At 52.0% G+C, this 23,152-nt stretch overlaps 1 protein-coding gene across 3 annotated transcripts in view; it reads right to left on the bottom strand.

Annotated features, from left to right (window-relative positions):
• The window catches only part of Tnxb (tenascin XB), a 57,053-nt gene extending 34,440 nt beyond the window's left edge, over positions 1 to 22,613 (bottom strand). Inside the window, exons 1-11 of one of the 3 annotated variants that reach the window (XM_076858899.1) lie at positions 22,418 to 22,613; positions 16,423 to 16,812; positions 14,244 to 16,082; positions 13,690 to 13,805; positions 8,644 to 8,800; positions 8,197 to 8,460; positions 6,709 to 7,449; positions 5,233 to 5,601; positions 3,911 to 4,204; positions 1,916 to 2,206; positions 1,257 to 1,562 (exon numbers count right to left, since the gene is read on the bottom strand). In XM_076858899.1, coding sequence (XP_076715014.1) covers positions 1,257 to 1,562; positions 1,916 to 2,206; positions 3,911 to 4,204; positions 5,233 to 5,601; positions 6,709 to 7,449; positions 8,197 to 8,460; positions 8,644 to 8,800; positions 13,690 to 13,805; positions 14,244 to 16,082; positions 16,423 to 16,801 — 4,756 coding nt within the window. In that variant the 5' untranslated portion in view covers positions 16,802 to 16,812; positions 22,418 to 22,613. The remainder of the gene's footprint in view (positions 1 to 1,256; positions 1,563 to 1,915; positions 2,207 to 3,910; positions 4,205 to 5,232; positions 5,602 to 6,708; positions 7,450 to 8,196; positions 8,461 to 8,643; positions 8,801 to 13,689; positions 13,806 to 14,243; positions 16,083 to 16,422; positions 16,813 to 22,417) is intronic. The other 2 variants (XM_076858900.1, XM_076858901.1) reach the window with 2 other exon arrangements.
• Between the last annotated feature and the right edge of the window lie 539 nt (positions 22,614 to 23,152).

Below are 23,152 nucleotides of genomic sequence, written 5' to 3'. Positions count from 1 at the left end.
CCCATCCCTCTTACCAAAGTGAAACCATGGAATGAGTTCTTGGTAAGGCTTCCTCTCCAGGCCTCCTCCTCTCTCCCCTTGAGCCCTTTGATTGAACTGCTAAGGTAGGGCTCTGGCCAAGAGTAGGGAAAAGATTCAGATGGGCAGGGGCTGGGGAGGGACCTGCTCTTCCTTGGTTGGCTCTGAAATCACATTCCCACCCACAGTCCCCTCCAAGGAGGTCTCTGCAGGGCTCCATGGACTAGGGAGACTGTGGCACAAGGGAAACAGCCCTTCTGTGACCCCTCCTTGGTTCAGGGGTGCTATGTAAGGGAAAGGAGACTGAGCAGGAAGCAGGCAAGAATTAGAACCCAGGCAAGGATGGGAAGGCAGGGAGGAGAGGAGAAAAAAGAGGTTACTAGAAAGAGCAAGAGCAATGAGGAACAGCCCCAGTCTCCATGGGCCAGACACCACTCCAGGTACTGAATGCATGTTCACTGTATTTTCTAACAACTCTGTGTAGTGGTCACCATATTACCTCCATTTTACAGAAAGGAAAGCTGGGGCTCAGAGAGGTTAAGTAACTTGCACATAGTCCCCTGGTAGGAAGTTGCAAAGCTGGTGTTCAGAACTAGTTGGTTCCAGAGTCCATGCTCCAAACCACTTTGCCACACCACTTGTTGGCAGTGGCATCTTGGGCTGTGATCATGGCATCCAACAGAGAGGAGCTAGGGATGCGGAGGAACAGGCTGGGGTGCAGGGCTGAAAGTGAGCCCTTTGCTCCCCTGCAAGATGGCTGGGAATCAGGGAGTTGGGCTGGGAAGAGTCCTCTCCATGCAGGAGGAGGCCAGGGAAACATGATTTCCTTATCTCCTGGATCTCCCACCTCTGTACAGAACAATGCACTGAATAGTGACACAAGTGCAGAAGTGACTAGGTTCTAGCTGAGGCCCAGAAAGATCCCACAGTAAAAAAAAAAAAGAGGTGAGAATACAGTGGTTGCAGGTAAAGGCAGCCTGAGGTGGAGGGATGAGTCCAGATACTTGGAATGAGTTAAATTGGGGCCTGCTCTGAGATGGAGAAATAAGGCTGAGAAAGAGATTAGGAGCTAGAGGCTGGAAGAGGAGTTCTGGAATGTGGAGGACAGAAAAGCAGAGGGGAAGGAAGACAGCAGAGGCTTTGTCAAAAGAGGAGCTAAGAAAAAGAAGGTGGAGCTGGCCAGGTCCCACTCAGAGTTCGGGGGTAAGCAGGGAGGGAGGCCTGTACAGCTGACTCACCCGTCTTGGCCACTACAGACACGGGCCCCACACGATGCCTGCCATGAAGCCCGTAGAGGTTCATCTTATACTTCCGGTTGGACTCCAGGCCAGGGACTGCGACTTCATTTTCATCTCCCCTGACAGGTACTGCCTGAGGCTGCCCCTGCACATCCTTGTACTGGACCACAAAGGAGTCAAAGGGGCCCTGGGCCACAGTCCAAGACAGGCGCAGGGAGTCTGGGGTCACGCCAGTCACCGTTAATTCTCCCAGAAGGGGCTGCTCAAGGGACTCAGGGTGAGGGGGCTCTTCTTGCCTCTCTGACGCTGTAAACAAGAGGATTCAACCAGATGCTGAGTTGGAAGCCTTGGATTGGGGTTTGGGGTTTAAACATAGTACCTGAGTGGGGAGGTGTCACTACTCTATTAGTATTAGAGCTGAACTCCTGGGAAGTCTAGTACAGCCAGAGTATGACACACCTTCTGGGCCTTGGGGAGTAGCTGAATGGAATGGATGAAGCCCAGCAGTGTGGGAGAGGCTGGCTGCCCCTCAGCCTGGGAGCAGGGCCAGGATGGTGGAGTCAGCCACCTTTCTGGGAGGTCCCAGCTGGCTCCTAGCTGATGGTAAGTGTGCAGAGAGAGAGAGGGGTCATGTGGGGGGCTTTGGTGGCAATACTCACCAGTAGTGCCATCAGCCATAAGGGGGCCATACCGCTTCTTATCGGCAATCCCAAAGAGAGAGAATCTGTACTTGTGATCAGAGTCCAAGGGGGAGATGATGACTGATCGCTCAGGTCCTTCCACAGGTACCACCTGGGGCCGTCCATCCTTGTCCTTATATTGGACTATGAAGGAGTCAAACTGACCCTCAGGGACAGTCCAGGAGAGGTGCAGTGAGTCTGGAGTAGGGTCTGTTACCCATAGCTTTCCTAGACGGGGTGGGGTTTCTGGACTGGGATCACTCTGAGGCACTAGGAAGAGAAGGTTGAGAGAAGGTGGGTCACAGCAGAAGGGGGAACCCATCTCCCACATAGGAATGTTGTGTGATACTGGGCAGGCTATTCAATGCACAAAGGTGCATGACCTAGGGAGTACAAGGGCACTGAAATCCAACCATCACTCTGCTTGCCGAGCTAAGTACCCTGCAGAGCAGGTTTGTTCACTTAAAAAAGGGTGCCATCATCTAAATGGCACAAAATCCCTGTGAATGCAGTGCTGACTTTGTCACAACCAAGGGGTTCAGAAAGTGGGGCACCCAGCCAGGCCTTCCCTTATCTCCACAGCCAGGAAAACTTCCCCAGTGCAACCTTCACTGCTTCCAAGCCTAACTCATAGCTGGTTTCTTCTTGAAGAGAAAAGGATAGATCCTTGGGAAATTGTCGGTATCAGAGGGTGGCACTATGTGCTCTGGACCCTCCTCCTTGGGGCTTCAACTCACCTGCCATCCCCACTCGGTATCACCAGCCCCTGACTCCCTACCAATGTGGCCTTCAATATTTAAACATGCCCTTGTTCCTCACCCCCACATTCTGCCTACATTTTTCTCTAACCTCAACCTTCCCTCTTTGCTTTCTATTCCCAGCCTAGATTTCCAAAAGCCACACTAACTGCAACCATGTCCCAACCCAGCTCCACCCCTCTGTCAGGCAGCTCCATGGTGCCAGTGTGACCTTACCATTGCTAATTGCCGTTCAGTAGCCCCTGAATCACTCTTACAGAATCTGGACCTACTGACCACACCCTCTTTCCTGGCATCCAGGATACCACTCTCCTCCCTGATTCTGCCCATCCCTGACAGTCACCCCTCAGGCTACCCCATGGGATCCTCTTCCTCAGCTCCTGCTTGGAATGTTTTTGTCCCCAGAGTTCCATTGGCTCACTTCTCCTCCCTCTGGCTCCTGCCTTCAGACACTGATGCCCAGGCCCCTCAGCAGGCCTTCTCTCTGCTCTCTAGGCCCACCAGGGCAGCATTTGGAGGCCCTGGCCATTTTCTACTTGGGTGACCTCCCCTCCCTGTGCTTGATTCTCCTCATCCATGAAGTGGGCATGCCTTGCTAGGCTGCTCTAAGCAGTAAGTATGATCATTCACTTAGAACATCTTGAAGGCATCTGACTCAATAAATGTTCAAAAGGTGTTTATGGAAGCGTCCCATGCTACATTGTTCCCCAGCTGCTGCTCCCTGCCTCAGGGAACAGAACTGATCTGGGAACCCAGGGTTTGCCTGGGCCTCTTTGCTTTCCTTCACTTTCGACATCCACCCCACTGCCATCATCCCAGCCAGGCCCCCATGCCTCACCAGCTGACTCACTCTCCAGTCAGCCTCTACAGCAGTCACAGTACTATTTGTGAGATAAACACCTAATCACTTTAAATGGCCCAGAGGTTCCCTGGGGTCCTCAAATGAGGTCCACACCCTTCACACAGCAAAAGAGCTGTAGACCAGGCCCTTGAACTCCCCACATGCCTTGCTCTCCAGCCAGAGGAAACAGTGACATTGATTCTCCTAGGGACCACTCCCTCCCGCTGCCCCATACTGCTTTCCCTTTGGGATGCAGTTCAGGCCTTACTGCCTGTAGCAAGCCTTCCTGAGCCCCAAGACAGCTTCCCAGAGCATGAAGAAGGCCTCTTTTATGATGGTACAGTGGGCAGGTATGGGGTGTTTCTTCTCACTCACAGATCTTGGCTTCGGCCACTAAGGGACCATGCCTCTTCTTGTTGACGAGCCCATACAGGACAAATTTGTACTTTCGGCCAGGTTCCAGGGATGTGATGGGGGCTGAGCGCTGAGGCCCCTCCACTGGTATCACCTGGGGCCCATCTCTGTCTTTGTACTGGATCACAAAGGAGTCAAATTCCCCCTCAGGGACTGTCCAACGCAGGAGCAGGGAGTCAGAGGTCACGTCGGTCACTGTCAGCTCACCCAAGCGTGGTGGACCTAAGGACTTCCTAGGCTTCTCTCCATCCCTGTCTGGGGTTATGGTGGGGGCAAAAGAAAAGCATGGTGAACCCAAACCATTTCCTTATCCCCCTTCTCCCTCCCTCTTCTCTGCCTGCTTTACTCCATCCTAGCACTGCGTCCCTTGGAAACCTCCATCTACCTATCCCTCAGCCCTCTATGACCAACCCTCTTGGGAAAGGGAATATTTCCCCCCTCAATTTCTATTCCCTCCCTTGTGACAACTTCCCCACCTCTCACAAAGCTTAGCTCCTCTGCACACCAGGATTTTGGTGGGAGTTTCAGTTCTCCTTTGGTTCTGCCTGAGTTTTTAGCCACCCCACTGTTGCTCCAGAAGAGTGTGAAGGCTCCCTGGCCCATCTGAGCTGCTCTCTCCCCTGCCATCCCTCTCCCAGTGGTCAGCTTGACTTAGACTTGAGGTGAAAGTCAGCCACCCTTGTCCCATAGGGAGGACCAAAAGGGATGTGAGCCAGGTACCCCAGCCCTGTCTTTCACTGGTCCTGAAAATATCCCCCATCTCTGAAATCCTGATGGCTGAGGAGTTCCAGCCCTCAAGGAGCCTCCAACCCCAGCAGAATCTAGCTGATGGAACCATAGGGTTCTGTCCACAGCAAGCCAGACTCCCAGGGAGGAGGTATCATGGGCTGAGGGTCAGTATCTTAAGGGCCAGAGGTCTCTTCAAGTCCACTTTGAGAGATCTATAGGGAAGGGTAGGGCAAGGAACAACCAGAAAGTAGGGGGCAGACACAGGTCAAAGAAAGTTGCAAGTGGTGGCCAGGAGCCTACAGCCTTTCTCCTTGGATTCCTGTCTCACCCTCTGACTTTTTTCCTCCCACTCCACCACCCTCATCATTGTTCTAAGATCCCCTCCAACTGTCTTCCCTCTGAACCCAGAATCCTTTTTTCTCCTACAACCCAGCCCCCAACATCAGCTCTTTCCTTCACCGGCTCCAGAATCCCCATCTCATTTCTGAAGTTCTGACTGCCCCAGTTTCTCCCCTAATCTCAGGACATTGATCTGAGCAGAGTTCAGGAAGTACCCATAACGCCTTGGTAGGTGATGGGAACAGAGGGCTTGCCCCCAGGGGGGATCCCATGAAGTAACAGCTTGTAGGGGGCTCCAGGAGGGGGCGGGGGCATCAGAGCCTGGCGGACGTCCCCTGGCAGCAGTTCTTCATGTGCCCCCGGGCCCTCGGGCACCTGCAGGCGCAGCTGGAAGTGGGCAAAGGTGTCGGGCTGGGCAGTCCAGGTCACACGGAGGCGCCCTGTCTTGTCTCTGCCCAGCACCCTCAACTCTCCCAGCTCCTGGGGGCGCTGCTGCAGGAGAGGGGCCTCAGCCCCTTGGGTCGTCGAGGGGCCTGAGGGAGGAGGCTCATCAGTAGCCCCCAAGAGGCCCGAGGGTGAGGACCCTGGGAAGGGGCAGAGCAGGGCAAGAAAAACAGGAGAGTGGAATATGAGAACCAGAAAGGAATTCTCAGCCTTTTATATTCCTGGGGAACCTCCCCTTTTATATTCCTGGTCCCCCCACCCCACATCCTCCCAAAGTTTTTTTCTGTCTTTCAAGCACCCCCATCTACCATTTTCCTGAGCAGACAGGCTTGTGCTTAGGGCAGGTAGTAAATAGATAAAGTCTGCCATCCCACTCCTCATAAGGCTTCCATGCCCTCTATGTCCCTCCCTACCCACTTCCCTCTCCCCACTGAGTGGAGGTCCGGCTTCCATTAGTGCTGCAGTGAGAAGCCTGGAAGAAAGGAGGGGACCGTGGTGTTAGGGAGGGAGGATGCAAGAAGAGTATGGGCAGTAGAAGAGAGGAAAGAGAGCATGGGGGTAGACGTCCAGGTCAAGTGGCATCTGAGCCCTATGGGGGAAGAAGAATACCACCCCTACCCCTCCACACACCCCCACTGCAGCCATAGAGCACCCTTTCCCCAGCCCAGACATGGTTCCTGTGGGAGAGACAAGCGTGTAGTGAGCCAGGAAGACTGAAAACACAGCTTAATAAGCAGTGGTTTCACCCCTACATACACATGCTGCCTGATGGCTTCATGGACACCCTCAAGCAGTTCTCAAATGTCCCTTCATAGTCAAGGCCAAGTTGTGGGAAATAACCACAGGCCACAGTCTTTCATCACCCTCACCACAGTAAATCAGAGAATCACTGGTTTCAATCCACGCCACTCAGAGCAGGATAGGCTGTACAAGCCATTATCCCAGATACCCCTTTCATTACCTAGGACAGCAATCCTGGTCTAGGTGGGAACCCAGATGCATACAAGGGAACCCCAAAGGCCATAGGATGATACCAGAGCTCTGGGGTGAGGGTGGTTTCCAGGGACACTGGAGGGTGTGCTTTGTAGGGGTCAGGGGGGGTCCCCTGGTGCCTGGGCCAGGGAGGGCCAGAAAGTAGAAGGGTGTGGTGGTGGGGGTTGGCAATCATAGAAGTGAGGCTGCAGGCTCCAAGGCAGGTGGCGCTGGGGACAGGAGATGGGTGGTCCCGCCGCCCCAGCCCACGCTACCTGTGGTTGTGATGAAGGCGTAGGACTTGGAGGTCTGCCCTGCCCGCACCCCGTGGACCTCCACGTGGTAGGTGGTGCCGGGCCTGAGGTCGGGTAGGCTGACTGTGCGCGTGGTGCCCGGCACAGTCAGCTCCCCGCTGGGGCCCTCTGCAGGCAGCTGGGGCCGCCAGCGCAGCACCACGCGCTCGAACTGGCCGCGGAGCCCATCAAGCGACACCAGGAGCGCGCCGTCAACGGAACTGCCCAGAACCTCAGGCTTGGGGTGGCGAGGCGCGGCCAACCGGTCGACGCCTTCAGGGGAGAGGCCGTAGATGCCCTGGTTGGAGTCCCGCTTCCAGGTGCCCGCAGCGGGGCTGGCGGTAGCGTGGGGGCGACGGGGCTGGGGGGCCGGGGACCCGGCGGGGGCGGCGGCCGCCCGACGCCGCTGCAGGTATTCATGGATGTGGCGCGCCACGGACGTGTAGGTCTGGTTGGCGCGAAGTGGGTAGCCGTGAGCCCGCAGGTGGCGCTCCAGGTCCTGCACCGTGCCGCGGAAGCGGCCCAGTTCGGTGGTCAGGTTGCCCCACGCCCGCCGCGAGGGCTGAGGCAGGTTGGGCCCCGGGCGGGACTCCTCCTCGCCCTCCTCTGCTGGCCCCGAGGGCCGAGCTGGCCGCAGAGGCCGCGAGGCAGGGGCAGGACGGGGACGGGGCTTGGGGGGCGGGGCTGGGGGGTGCACCTCCGGGTAACTGTAGTGGCCTGGTGCTGCCGGGGACGAAAAAGGGGTAGGGGAGAGCTGGTCAGTGGCAGCTCCCCGCACCCTGCACTCCACTCCACCGCGGCTCCTCCCCATCCCATCCCTATCAGAGCCAGAGGCCTCTCCCCTGAGTCCCAGCCCCACCTGGAAACAGAACCAGAGCAATGAGTCAGTTCCCCTCACCCTCCAAGCCCACCACTGTTGGTGCCCTAGAAAGAAAAGAGAAGCCAGCAGGTGGGGCCCTGTATCTGAAGGAGAGAAAGGGGAGTAAGAAGAGAATGTGAGCTACAGCGAAGTGAGCGTCCCCCTGTCACAGGAAAAGAAAAGAAAGATCCAGGCATCTGTTAAGAAACTTTGAGGGTTAGTGGAAAATTACGGCCGAGAGACCCAACTCCTGGAGACCAAAATCCTGAAGTCAACAGGGCTGCTGATTTATAATCTGCCTGAATCCAGTTCCTACAAGATCTGACTTTCAGCACCACTGCTTCAGTACCTAAGTTAGGATAAGAACCTTCCTTATCTGGGTGGATCAGAGAGCATCTCCTTTCCATGGGGTAGTTCCTTCCATAGTCTAACCTGCAGCCTTGCTATAGGACTCTAAGCAACTGTGTCCTCAGTGACTTCAGAACAGAGCAAAAGGTGTTTGGGGTTTGCCACACACCCTGCCAAATGCATTCAGAGGAGACTGTGAACCTTAGATCTGGGCTCCCTGTCTTGGAAATTAGGGCACTTCCCTAACCCCTGGCTGGCCATACCTGTGTTGGCCCTGACAGAAGCTGGGTAGCTGACTGCCCGACCCCGTTCTGCAGTGACAGTCACCACATATTCCACGCCTGGCATCAGGTCGGTAAGCAGTGTCCCATCTGCTTCGGGTGGAACTTCCAGCCGTACCCTCTGGTTTCCGGCACTGACATAGGAGACCACAAATCGGTCCACCTCAGCCTGGGGTCGTAGCCAGCTGAGCTCCAGGGTGGTCGGTGTCACAGCCACTACGCGGAGGTCCTGGGGACCATCGATCACTAGTTGAGTTGGAGAGAGGAGGGCTCATGTGGGATTCTGATTCTTCAGTCATCAGCTTTCCTTCCAAGACCCGAGCCCCCATCCCGCCCCATCCCTCTGCCTCCCACAGGACAGGCCTACAGCTGTCCCTCTCAAACCCAGACTTCCACCCAGGACCCTGCCCCCACAGTTCCAGCTCTCACTGGTGGTGATGGTCTTAGAAGCAGGAGGACCCCAGCTGGTCCCTCGAAGGGCACGGACAGTGACCTGGTACTCCTGACCAGGGGCCAGTCCTCTCTGGTCATAGGCTGAGGCAGAACTGGGCACCCGCGCCGTGAATGGGGGGCTCGCCCCCTCTGTCTGTGAGAGAGAGTACCAGGTGGATCAGAGGCTGGTACTCTTGCCCAATTCCCCTATATCTCTTCTTTTTCCAATTCTGAACATCGCCGGCATGGGACTGTGTGGAACTTGGCCCTGTACAAGCTGGGAGCAGGCAAGTAACAGCAAACATGTCCAGAGCCTTACTTCCTGCTAGCTGCTATTCTAGGCAATTTACAAATATGAACTCACTTAATTCTTTTTTGTTGTTGTTGTTTTGGTACTGAACCCAGAGGCATTTTACCACTGAACTACATTTCTAGCCCCTTTTAATAATTTTCATTTTTGAAACAGAGTCTCACTAAGTTGTTCAGGGTCTTACTAAGTTGCTGAGGCTGAGCTCAAACTTGCAATCCTCCTGCCTTGGGCGCCCAAATTGCTGGGATTATAGGCATAAGCCACCATGCTAGGCAAACTCACTTAATTCTTGCAACAGCTCTGTGAGATAGGTCCTATTGGTCCCATTTTACAGATGAGGAAACTGAAAATGATAAGTATCTTATCACTCAAATCAAGATAGTGGCAAGGACTTGAGCCCAGGCAGTGTGAACCCAGGTTTGCTCTTCCTGGGCATTCTTTGTTTTGTTCATCTACCAGAATCCCACCTGACAATCCTGCTGGCTTTCCCCTGGCAACCCCAACTACCTGAGTAGGAGGAGGCTTCTTCTAAACTTGTTCCTTTCAGAACAAATGAAGTAGACTAACGATCCCCTTTGAGTCTCACTTCCTCCTTCAAGTGTCTACTCAGCCTGAATCTCCAGCAGATGCCTACCCTGGCTGTGTAATTTGGTTGTGGCCTGTATCATGATATTTCTTTTTAGGACTTTTCTCTTCAGCATGCTTCTAGACCCCTTTACAACAAGGCCTATGGGCTCAAAGTTCTAGAAATGTTTTTCTTTCTTTCTTTTTTGGTAGCAGGAGCATATAATCACTGAACCACATCCCCAGCCCATTTTTTACTTTTGAGACAGAGTGTCACTAAATTGATTTAGGGCCTCACTAAGTTGCTGGGGCTAACTTTGAATTTGTGATCCTTCTGCCTCAGCCTCCTGAGCTGCTGGATTACAGGCATGGATACCATAGCCGGCTCACAAGTGTTTCTTCATTGCTGATTTTGAACCTGAAATCATGCTCAGTAATGGAGACACAAAAATACAGTTCCTATCCTTGGGTAGCTCATATTCTAGTAGCTAAATGTAGATCTCCACACAAATCTCTTTGTATAGTAAATGAGTTTGAGAAAACAACCCTTCTCTAAGTGTATATTTAAGGTAGTGTGATTGTATATGGTGGCCTCACAGGAAAATTGGGCTGCTGCTTTAGACAGAGTCTTCAGAGTGCCAGTCTCTGGGGAGGCTGGAAGAGCTGGACATTTGTGAGCATTCTAACATCCCTGCATTTCACTGGGTTATCCAGCTAGGACAGCTGCTGAGGACACTGTTCTGCTTAGCTATGTTGGCCGTGATGGGGATGCCTCCATTCAGCCAAGTAGGATTGGAAATTTCTAAAGGTACTCTCCTAAACCAAGAGACTTGTGGGGAAATCAACATAGTAAATACCAAAGTATAAAACCAGATGAGAAGGCCACGTAGAGATTTCTTGTGGAGGATGAAATAAAGCTTTGTCAGAGTTTTCTGGGTTGAAAAGCTTTCCTGGACACACACGATCCCTGTTCCTGTCCTACTCAGGCTGCTCTCGGATATCCCAGGCTAGGAAACCTTGGATTGGCCCTCACTCAATACCTGTAACGTCTCACCCTTCCCAGAACCCACTTGCCCATTACTCTCACCCCTACTTTCTCTTGTCTCTGTCTCTTTTGTTTTTTCTTTCTCTCCTCTCCCTCCCCCCCACCCCACACTTGGGTGCTTCCTGATTAAGCCTGGTTCTTTCATTAAGGCAAGCCTATCCCCAGGGTTTTCCTTCACTCTGTGGAATAGCCTGTCTATATTCTGTAGACACCATTTGGTTCCTCCTGAGATTTGGGAACAGTCCCCTGAAAGTTCCACGGTCAGCCTAACCCATGTGTCCCAGCACCATCTTGCTGGCTGGAGGCAGATTCTGGCAGCTAACTCTGCCCCTTGGTAAAGCTTGGTTCCCTCAGCAATTGTTCTTGGTGAATTTTTAACTTTATTCTCAATGTCAACCTCCCTCAAAGGGAGGACTCTATCTTGACTGGTCCCTCACTCTCCCTTTTTAGACAAGACCCATGCAAAAACTCTTCTGTGTGTGCACTCTTGTTTCAAGCCAACACTTGGCCTAGTCTGTTTCCAGGCTGCAGAATACACCCAGACCAGGAATACCTGAACCTCTTTCTGAGGTAGGGATCACCTCCCTTAGGATGCCATGCTTTCTCTCACACTCTCATAACAGCCAACATTTTGGAAAATAGCATTTCTTAAGTAATGATCCTCAGATTTGAGGCCATCAGAATCACCTGGGGGACCTGTTACAACATAGGTTACTGAGATCCATTTGCAGACTTTCTGGAGCAGAGAGCTGGGGTAGAGTCTGATATACCACATGTTTCTAACAAGTTCCCAAGGTAATGTTGATGTTGAGGACCAGGGAGCACTGAATACACTTTGAGGCCCACTGAGTCACAATAACAATGCCACATATGCAAGGAGAAGAGGGACATTCTTCTTCTGTGTTCTGAAAATAATTCCAATAACTAGGTGTGCCCTGTGGCCATGAATAGCAGAGTTTGGATTTTGAGAGAGAAGTACTTCCAGAAAGAGGGAGGGGATGAAGTAGAGACAGGCTTCAAGGAAAATGGCAGAGGTCAGAGGACAGTGAGCTACTGAACACTGTCCCATGCCAACAGAAATGGACAGAGAGCAGTGGCCAAAACAGAAGACTCAAGTGTAGAGGTCAGCTACACAAAGAAAGGACTGGGAGCACAGGCTGGTGTGCAATCCAAGAGGGGTGTTTAGGGACCAATTAACAGGAGCTTCTTTCACACCCAGGCCCACAAGGGATCCACAATATGACAGAGTTCCTTATCCAGAGCAGAGTAGATAAACTGAGACCAGGACCACGCCTGGAGCAGGCCGGCCCAGCACCACCCTGTCTCAGAGTAAAGGGCAAAGCCTAGGGCTTTGGCTGGCAAGCTGCACCCCCTGACAACACCCAAGGATAAATCTGTATTTATTCAGAGCAGGAGACAACGGTCTCTGAAAGCTTCTCTTATCTCCAGTGTTTATTTTAATTCTTCTTTCTCTGAAGTTTCTTAGGAAAATTCCTTTTAAAAGTCCCACCCTCTTTGGATTAGAGCTATGTAAATAATGTACACATAGAAGAAGAGAGTGGGAGAAACACTTTAAAACGTTAGCAGTGCTTGTTTTAGTGTGGAGCAGCCAAGAATTATTTGTTTTTCTTTAGCTGCCAAGTTCTTGTCTCGTGATTAAATTATTTTTATCACAAATTTTTCTTTTAAACAGAAGAAAAAACCCAAGCTACCTTGGTTGTATCACAAAGTAGGGATTTCTGCCTCTCTTTGGCCTGAGAGTGAGAAGAGATAGGACATGGTGGGGGTCTAGCCTGGGGGTCATAATGAGACCTGGCAAAGGGGGGCAAGAATGACAGCTAATATCTCTGAGCTATCCCTTCTGTCCTAGTGCCTGACCAGGCTTTAGGCCCAGAGAGTGATTTATTTTTCCAGAGTCCTGGTTAAGCTGATGGAGATGAGGGTGACATGGCACATCCCTTGTGGCATTTGGGGATGATGCAGGAAAACATGAGTTGGATGCTAGAAATGTCAGATGATTTAGAGCTGGGAAACAGCCATATCCTAAAAGCTCAATTCACAGAAAGGGAAGGCCCTAATAATAGGCCATAGGCTTTGCCCCTATTGTGCTCCCCAAATGTTTTAATGGCAAGTTGGAGGTGGGCAGAGAAAGAATGCTTTGCAATGTGCTGGCGTCATGAAGGTGAAAGAACAAGTCCACAGACTCAAATTATTGCAACAGCCTAGACAGCTTGGCCTAAACCAAGAAAGATAACATTGAACAGAGTCAAAGGCAAAGACCTATATTTAGACTAAAAAGTGTATATAGTTGAATGTTGTCTTCTCTCTTTCCTTCCTTTCTTCCTTCCTTCCTGCCTTCCTCCCTTTTTTCTTTTTTCCTTGCTTATCTGTATTTTCTACATTTTATGCACTTGGCCCAGATGACTTTTATAATTAAACGACACTTAAAAGAATTATGATCAAAACTGCTGACAGTATTGTGACTACAAGTTAATATATGCCAACTCTGAGAAAAGTGCTGGTGCATCCAGAGTTAGCCAATGGGCTCCTCTCTGATGCCATTTTTGGGGAACACACAAAATGCAGGAAGCATAAGAATGTAATGAATTCCAAACAACAAAAACTTAGGGGGAAGGGGTAAAGAAACTGAAGGGTTTTGCCTGGGGAGAATGAAATATAATTGATGGCTGATGTTGCCAAATATCTGGAGGCCTGTGGTATATGACACAGAAAAAGCAAAAAATATTCCAGCAGCTGGTGCATGCTCAGCTGGGCCAATGGATGGATGGTAGAATTTGGGCAAATTTGGATTCACCAACAAAATGAACTGACTAGCCTTGATGGCCAACAGTGGACTGTATAGCCTCAGGAAGTACTGAGCTCACTATTACTAGAAGTGTTCCAACTGCACTAGATCAATGCTTGCTGGAGATGTCGCAGAGGCCACCAGGCCTGGTATGGGGCAGGATAAGAAGGCCTGTACAGCAGCTTCAGGATTCCAGCCATCTGAGCTTAACCACTCATTACATGAACTTTTTGCATGAGGTGAGGACCCCCTCCCTTGCCACACATACTGCCAGTGCCACTCAGTCAGCTCACTCCTGGAGCTTGGCCCCCTTCTCACCGTGGGGATGAACTGAATTTCAAAGGCATCCACAGAGCCAGGAGCCCGGGTCCATTCTGTCCGAACTGTTGTCTCCTCCAGGAGGTGCATCCTCATGTTTTCAATGGCTGGCACCTCTGCCCAGGAGAACAGGGTAGGAAAAGCTGATTAGCCCCAGGCAGCCACCCCCACAGCCCCTCTTACTCAAGGCCACACCAAGAGGCCCATCTGACCTTCCCCTGCTCTCTGTAGGTGGGGAAAAGCTGGTAGAGACTGGAACAGGGCCTGGGTCTCCCTCATCTTCCCATCTCCAGGAACACAGAATCTCTTTACAAGCAGCTAAAGGGAGCCCCAATCTGCTCCTCAGAGATCTGAAGCCCAGTCTCACCTGCTGACTGCCTCCCCATAGTTCTGCTTTTCTTGCTGGATTCTGGCTCCTCTGACTCCCACCCCTCTAACACCTACACCATCTCCCTCCAGGTCTTGGGCACTTAAGGCTTTAGGTTTTCTGGATGGCTCTTGGTCCTAGAATCCCAGTCCTTGCCCAAACATATTGGAGAAGACTGCCCACTCACCTTCCCCACAGTCCTCCCCGGCATAGCCATCTTGGCAGAAGCAGCTACCCTCGCGACACTCTCCACGGCCACGACAGTCCCCAGGGCATATCTGGATAGCACAGTCAGGGCCTCGGAAGCCCTCAACGCATACACATTGACCTGCTCGACACAGTTCCCTGGGGCCGCAGCCCCCTGGGCAGGCGCTGGCGGGAGGCTCTTCCTGCCCACAATCCTCACCACCATAGCCCGTGTGGCATATGCACACTCCTTGAACACAGCGCCCACGACCCCGGCAGTCAGCTGGGCAGGTGCGGGTGGCACACACGGGGCCGGTGTAGCCTGGGTCACACACACAGCGTCCTTCCTCACAGCGGCCGCGTCCGTGGCAATTGGAGGGGCAGGTGCGGATGCTGCAGTCCTCGCCTGCGTAACCCTCCCAGCAGGTGCATACACCGTCCTGGCACACGCCGTGTTGGCTGCAGTCTCGTGGGCACCGCCTTACACCGCAGTCCTCGCCCGAGTAGCCGTCCTCACACACGCAGCGCCCATCTAGGCACTGGCCGCGGCCTCGACAGCCCCCAGGGCAGCTGCGTGTACTGCAGTCCTCGCCTGAGTAACCCGCATCGCACACACACACGCCATCCTCGCAGCGGCCATGTCCGCGGCAGTCTCCAGGACACCGACGGCTCCCACAGTCCTCGCCAGTAAAGCCTGGGTTGCACACACAGCGGCCGTCCACGCAGCGCCCCCTCCCGCGACAGTCTCCAGGACAGGCACGCGTGCCACAGTCCCGACCCGTGTATCCGGGCCAGCACACGCAACGCCCACTCTCGCAGCGGCCACGACCACGACAGTCCCCAGGACAGCTGCGCACACCGCAGTCCTCACCGCTGTAACCCGTGTTGCACACACACACACCGTTCTCACAGCGCCCACGGCCTCTACAGTCGCGCGGGCAGGCACGGGCGCTACAGTCAGGCCCTGTATAACCCGGCCAGCACACACAGCGGCCGTCCTCACAGCGGCCCCTTTGGTTGCAGTCGCCAGGGCAGCTACGCACGCCGCAATCGTCCCCGCTGTAGCCTGCGTCGCAGATGCATTCGCCATCCTCACAGCGCCCACGCCCCCGGCAGTTGCGAGGACAAGTTCGGGTGCTACAGTCCTCGCCTGCGTACCCGGGCCAGCACACACAGCGGCCGTCCACACAGCGCCCTCCCTCACCACAGTCCCAAGGGCAGCTCCGCACGCCGCAGTCTTCTCCAGTGTAGCCAGGGTCACAGACGCAGCGTCCGTCCTCACAACGCCCTCTCTGGCTGCAGCCTCGAGGGCAGCTTTTCACCCCACAGTCCTCACCAGAGTAGCCAGGATTGCACACACAGCGCCCGTTCTCACAACGTCCTCTCTGGCTGCAACCGCGAGGGCAGCTTTTCACACCACAGTCCTCACCAGTGTAACCTGGGTCGCACACACAGCGTCCGTCCTCGCAGCGTCCTCTCTGGCTGCAGCTCCGAGGGCAGGAGCGCTGGCCACAGTCGAGGCCTGAGAAGCCTGCCCTGCAGACGCACACACCTTGCACACAGCGCCCTCGGCCTTGGCAATCCCCTGGGCAAGAAGGCCAACCACAACTTGGGCCGGTGTAGCCAGGGAAACACACGCAGCGACCTCGGACGCAGCGACCCTGATCGTTGCAGTCATCGGGACAAGACCCGGATTCTGCAGGAGGGGAGGAGGGGGACATCTCAGACTCTGTGGGGTCGGAGCAGGTGGGTCCACCCCACCCTGGCTCACAGGAACAGGCACAACGGCTCAGGTCAAACACACCATGAAGGCTGCAAAGGCTACGAACATCTGTCTGGCCTAAAGTGGGAGAGAGAGAGACAGGCCTCAGTCTCTCTGCAGGGAGAGAGACTGAGCCTACATAGTGCTCCTGTGCCCTCCTCCAGCAGGGCCAGCCTCATTTCATAAGGTCAACTTAGTTTCCAGTTGCTTAATGACCTTATCAAATGCTTGGGTTGACATCTAGCCCAGCTACACTCCCCAAGTTTTGCCCTGGGCTGCATCCACCCCTTCTAACAGCAAGGAAGGGGTGACTTTTTGTAATTCATACCAAGATCCTTTATGGACTAATGATGCCACCCAACCCTAACCCTCTTCTCCACCCTCTCTTCTGTGCCTCCTCTTGTGATGACCAGCTCACCTGTGCCAGCCTGGGCAGCAGCAGGACAACATCCCCCAGTGCACTGTTCCTTGAGCCCCTTCACCAACTCCTCCAAGATCTCTAGCCGGATTCTCAGGGCCTGCACCTCTGAGGCAGGGACAGGTGGCTCAGTGCCTGGGGGACAGCCACAGCCAGCAGAGGGGGGCAGATTAATGCGATGGGTGAACACCACTTGTTTTTCCCCTCCTTCCACAGTATGCTCGTAAAGTTGAGAAGAGGGGCTTCCTCCCCCTGGTTGGGGAGGGGGCCGTGGAGCTGGGAGTGTGACATTCGACCGTGGAGAGAAGGGGCCTGCGCTGGCTGTGCCCAGCAGTACCAGGAAGGTCAGACTGGAGGTTAAAGGACATTGGGCTGGCATCGTTCAGGAGGCTGCAGGGAGAGAGGGCAAGTATGAGAGCAGCTTCAAAAGGAAGGAGAAAAATGCATCACCCCCTCTTCCCCAACACACCAGCAGTCCCACCACTCACAACTAATCTACCCAACTCATATATTTGTGAAAATTCACATTCAGCCCAACCCCAAAAGATACTTTCCTGGGCATTATCTGGTCTCTACCACTCTTTGTAATGTCATTTGGTTACCTTGTTCTCCTTTATAAAAACTGTATTCTCCCTTCACAGACAGAGTGATCTTTTATTTGTCACAAGTGCTCGAAGTTTACACTAGCCTAAGGGCTTTGCACTGTTATCTTCCCTCTGTCTAGGATGCTCTTCACTCAGTTTAATTTTGTTTTTGTTTTTACCACTGAGCTACATCCCCAACTGGCCACTTCTAGTTCAAATCTTAATTCATGTATCATTGACCCTGAGAGTCCTTCCTTATGCTGGGTCAGTAGTCTTCATCTCAATGGCCTGTTTATGTTCCTCATGGCATTTCCTGCTGCCTTGTTTTCTTGTTCTTTTGTCTTTTCCCACTACTATAATGGATGCCCCTTTGGAACAGGGATCTTGACTGTCCTAGCACTGCTGTATCCCTGTCCCTAACAAATTAATGTGTTGGTAAATGTGCCACCCAATACATAGACATTGAATGAAATTAGCAGATGAGTATCTAGGGCCAGTCCTTCACCAAGCACCTGGATCCCAGCTCCTGTAGTCTTTCAGAATCCTTAAGGTATAGATTATTTTCCCTTCTTCATTCTCAACTAGATCTTTCCCATCAGTTTTTTTAAATAAGTTCATATATCTCCCATTAAAAAAAGTAAGCCTCTTCCTTGGGACTTACATTATCAAGTGCCAAGATTTATTATAAAGTTGCAAGAATAGTCACATGGAAGAGAATAAGAGCCAGAAAAGACCCAAGCACACATGATCACCTGATTAACGACAAAAGTGCCTCTGCAATTCCTCTGGAATTCCCTCCTACCGCACTTCCCCAACCAATGGGAACTCTCAAGGAGTCCCGTAGCAGGCCGAGGTGGACAGCAGGAATCTAATATCCATAAGAATGCAGATCTTAACATAATCATATCATGTCAATGGCTTGCTGGCGTCACCTTTCAACCAAAAATGCCATGCATCATATTTCTTGGCTGTGGCTCTTAGCACTTGGCATCTTCTCTGAAACTGAACTTATGATTGTCTTTCCCATATCCCTTCCCTTCCAATGCACCTCAGGGCTCTATTATTCATCCAGCTCTATTAGCAGAAACCCAATAGCTCATTCAATGCCACCATATTTCATCATACTTATCCACATTTTCTTATAAACATCTCTTTAATCATTTCTTTCTTTCCCTCTTACCATCATTATAGTCCAAGCTAGTATCCACCTCTTGCCTAACAATGGCCATTGACTTCTAGCTGATCTTCCACAACCCTGCAAAGGCAACCAGATGTCCCTATTTTCCTTGGAACTCTTAAGTGTCTCCCCTCCAAATTATCTCAGAACAATGATAAACAGCCTTGCATCACCTGGCCGCTGTTGACTTCTCCTACCTAATCTCCCTTCTTCTTTCCACTCCAGTTCCACTCGCCTTCTTTAGGTCCCTGATATTCCTTGTGCTTCTTCCTGATCCCAGACCTTCATATACACTGTTCCCTCTATGTGGATTACTCTTCCCTTCTCTCTTGGCTTCCAGATCCTTCAAGTCTCAGCCCTATATCATTTCCTCATGAAAGCCTTTCTGAACAAGTCAGGTCCCCCATCATGTGATATCACAGTACCATATAATTCCCACTTGCAGCATTTATAACAATTTGTGATCATACACAAATAGATATATGATGGGATTATTTTATTACTTTCTTGCCTACTCTCAATCTGCCCATTAGACCATAAGGTCTATAGGGCAGTCATAGTAACTGTTCCCCCGACCTTGTCAGCTGTATCCTTGCACCAAGCACATAACAGGTGCTCAATAAATATTTATTCACTATAGGAATGAATGAAAATTTCAATTTAAGCTCAGGACTAGCATTAAGGCTGAAGTCAAGAATAGGACCAAGGTCAGGGCTAGGACCACGGACAGTGTCTGGGAATAGAAGTTAGTTAGAAAGCAGTAGCCAGGGTAGACCAGTCAGAGACCAGAGTTGGATGGATCCTGGAAGGACCAGATGGTATAAGCACTTTAGAAAACTGTTTGGCTGAATTTACTTGATTTAATAAAGCTGAACATATGTAAACCCCATGACCTTGTAATTCCAATCCTAGGAATACACACTACTACCCAGAATAGTTTCAAACTGGGAGCTACCCACATGCTTCACATCAGCAGAACGGATTAAATAATTGTGGTTCATTCTTACAGTAGAATAAAATAAGCAATGAGAAGGAACTACAGCTAAATGTAGTAATATAGATGAATCTTACTAAAAGCTTGAGCAAATGAAGCCAGACACACAAGAGAACATGCTGAATAATTCTATTTAAATGAAATTCAAGAAGAGAGGATGGTAACCTATAGTGTTCTGAGTCATGAATATGGTGCTCATGGTGCGGGTAATGACCAGGTGGGACATGGTGGGAGAATATAGAGTGCTGAGAATTAATCAATTAATGGTACTGGGACAAACCCAGGGTTTGGTGCATACTAGGCAAATGCTTTACCGCCAAGCTACACTCCCAGATACTTTTAAAAAACATACTATATATATATAAAACAGTGCTGGTAATTGAGCCTAGGGAAATCTTATTTCTTAATCTGGGTAATGGTTATTCCATCGTGTTTGTGGGATTCACTGTAGCAAGGGCTGGGACATAAAGGAGATAGGGGTTTGAGAGGCAAGGAGGGAGGGAGGGTTCTGGAGAATGAGGGAGTACAGAGGAGTGGGTCAAGCTTCAGTTCAGGTAAAAGTTGAGGAGTAATGTTGGCAGGTGCCAGCTCTTCTAGACTAGAGGGACTGGAGAGAGGAGGGCAAGAATAGGCAGTGGAAAAATGAACTAGTAAGGGAAGGTGTCACAGCTGAGGAGGCAAGGGACTGGCCCCCCTCCCTCAATTTACATATTTCCTGCCTGCCTCTGAGTCAGAGAAAAATGAGTTTTCAGGGCTACAAGCCTCCACAGTCCCCCATCAGCCATCAAGACACAGAGGGGAACTGGACACCAGAGACAGTGTTTCCACAAGGAGAGGCACCTCACCTCAGGTAGCCAAGGCAGACAAATCTGAATGTAGACAGCTACCCTTTTCTGTGCCCCAGCCCTTCTCAGGTAGAGCTGTAGCTTTGGGTATCAGGTGGGTTCTGGCTTAAATTACCTGTCACTCTGTGTCTAAAGCTGTGCAAATCATCCACACACCAACTATAATGGTGCATGCACAGACACATATGTAACACAAATAAAGATATTCACACCTGTTCATCCACAAACACAAATATGAACATGCTTGTGCATAAAATACTTACATCCACCCATAAAGCCTGAATCTGTGCAGGCACATGTACACAGTACACACCATACTCACACTCAGACACCTAACCTCCCCTCTACCTAGCCATTGAGTGATGACCAAGAAAGTTGATTTCTTGCTGGCTCAAAGGGCAGCTGTGAAAATGAAGAACTGAATTGAACAGAAGGGAACTGCACTTCTAGGAGACTCCTCCAAATTGGGAGGCGGAGGATACATGGTCCCTCTTGTATTTTCTGACACTGCTGGAGGCCTCTGGGAATTCTCCAGTCCCTTCCCCATCCCCCACCCCCACAGGATTCAGTCTCTTTCCCCATGGGCATGGAAGGGAGTCTCTGTAGCAGGAAGGAGTATACAGAATCCATTGCCTTCTCTGGAAAGCTGGTCTAGAAGACAGGTGCAACCCCCATAAACCATTCCCATAGCCTCCTTCCCAGTTCCCTCCCCTTCCCTTCTACCACCACCCCTCTAGCTACCCACTCCAATTCTTGGAAAATTTTGACTGTTCTCTTAGCAATGGGCTAGCAAAGAATTTGAGTATCTTTTGTGTCTCCCCTCTGTCTCTCCCAGGTGTGGCTGGTTGGGGGCAATGTGGCCTCATCCTCTTGACATTCTTCCCACAGTTGGAGGACTGGTAGGGGTAGGGGCATCTTCCCAAACAGTGACTCAGCATCCCTGGTATTTGGTTTTGTGGCCAACTTTGACACTTTGCTCATCAGGGACTCTAGGACCCATGGGGTGTGGAGGGGGTGGGCTTCTATGAGGGATGTGTCAGAGACTGGGGGGTCTGATCCTATCCTAATTCCTCCCTCTGCCCCTCCTGTCACACCCCAAGCTGAATTTGGCAATGAGGGGTAAAGGCAGAAGGAGTCTAAGAGTGAGAAAGGAGAGAAGGAGCACAGGAGCCTGAGATATTGGATAAGAAGCAGGTGGGAAGAGAGTACTGGTAAGGGAGAGTTGGGGACCTAGCTGCCCCTTATCCTATAGAGTCAGCTGATGGGCCAGGAGAATGGAAAAACTAAGACAAAAGGATTTCCGGATCCCTAGTGGGAAAGGTCAGGAGGACAGTGAGAGACAGGAAGGCAAGTTCTGGTTCTACATTAATGGCCAGGATTTAAGCAGAAGGAAGTTTGAGGAATTGAGGTGCTGGATCTCAAGGAATTGGAGTTAGGGCCAGGGAAAGAGGGGAGGGGGCTGGAGGTCTCAGAAGTGGAGAAGGGTGGGGCAAGCGGCAGCTGTGGTGTTTCCTAGTTGCTTCCCAGTAGTTCCCCTCAGTTCCGCTTCCAGTTGTTTCTAAGCCATTAAATTCTTTCCAGGCGAGATAAGAGGCCCGCCCGCCCCACCCAGGGTGTGTCACGTGCATTAGGGGGTGAGTGGGACGATTCTGACTGAGCAGAAGGAGACTAGAAGGGGACGGCAGAGTGAAGACAAGAGTCCTGTGCCTCTCCAGGGACATCACTCAGCCATTGCAGCAGCGCTGAACTGTGAGTCATGGGTGCAGCGCTCCCGGCCAAGAACAAGCTTTAGGATCATCTCTGTAGGCTTTGTGCCCTTCCCAAACCTGAGAGTCCTCACTTTGCCCCATTTCAGCATTTCCTAAAGGCTTAAGACTCCCTAGGGCTCCCTCCCAGGTTGTGAAACCTCTGTGCTGTCATCTGGGGAATCCCCGACTGGATGCCCAAAGCTCCCTCTGGCACCTCCGGATCTGGCTCAGCCACTACAGTCCGGGCAGTTGGGATTTCACCGGCACTTTCCTCCTGAGGTTCAACTGTTCACCAGATCAGCCCAGCCTTGTCTTCCCGGCAGCCTCAGCACCTTCATCGTGGTACTATTCCCCGAGTCCCTGGGTTTGTTCCCAATTCCTTTCACGTGCCTGGATGGGAACCATCCAAACCCTGGCACCCCTCACCTCCCACAATCACACTGTCTCACCCTCCAGATATATCCTCTACAAGGACTCTGATCCCAGTGGATGTCCCTATTCCCTCTGTCCTGAACAAAAGTCCCTGCCCTAGGAGAGACTCTGAGAGCTCTCCTGCCACACCTTTGCTGGGGTGTTTCCAACAGATAGAAGTGAAATCCCTATCTGTCTACTCCTCATCGATGTCTCCCTAGGGCTCTGTTCCTTACCTGGGCAATAGGGCAGCTGCTGTGCCTCTGCACCTGCTCTGTCTCCAATCCTGGGAAAGAAGTGTCTCAGAGCAGGCCAGGGTGGGCTCCCTTTGGCAGCCCTAGACTCCCCGGAGGTCCCCCTCACTTGTCCCCTGCAGCAGAGGCTCACCAAGCCTGGACCAGACTGACTGTCGATCTGGGCAGCGACAGAGAGAAGGAGGGAGCCTGCAGTGAGCAGGGGGAGGAGAAGGGGAGGACCAGCATGAGGTCAGGGAGGGGAGCGGAGATAGGGCAGGTCCTCCCACCCCTCCTAGACACCACCCCTCCTGTTCTCCTGCCATCATCCTGGCCCCCTCCCTGTCCAGGACCACAGAGTCCCACCATACCCTTGTCTCACCCACTTCATCCTGTCTCAACTTCTCACGTTCTTTTCCCATCCTATTTTAAACTCCTCCCCACCCTAAGTTTTGCCCAATCTGACATTCCCTATTCTTCCTGCTAGTTCTTTATTCCCCATCCTTTCCCCACCTGTGGCCCCTTTTCTCAGACCCAGTTTCTTTTCTCTGCCAACACTGTTCCTCATGGCCAGTCCCTCTCCTGCTCCTTCCCCAAATTCCTTTTCCACTTCTTCCCAGATGCTCCTCCAATTGGAATCTCACCCTATCTGTTGCTAGCACAGGCTCCTTCATCCCCCCAACTATTCTCCACTAGCCATGCAGGGTAGGGAGCAGAGGTAGGAGCAGGAGATAGGAG

This window comes from Callospermophilus lateralis, chromosome 6, assembly GCF_048772815.1.
Source record: "Callospermophilus lateralis isolate mCalLat2 chromosome 6, mCalLat2.hap1, whole genome shotgun sequence".
Classification (NCBI taxonomy): Eukaryota; Metazoa; Chordata; class Mammalia; order Rodentia; family Sciuridae; genus Callospermophilus; species Callospermophilus lateralis.
The sequence above is the reverse complement of the archived record's forward strand: the minus strand, read 5'-3'. Positions and strand labels throughout refer to the sequence as shown.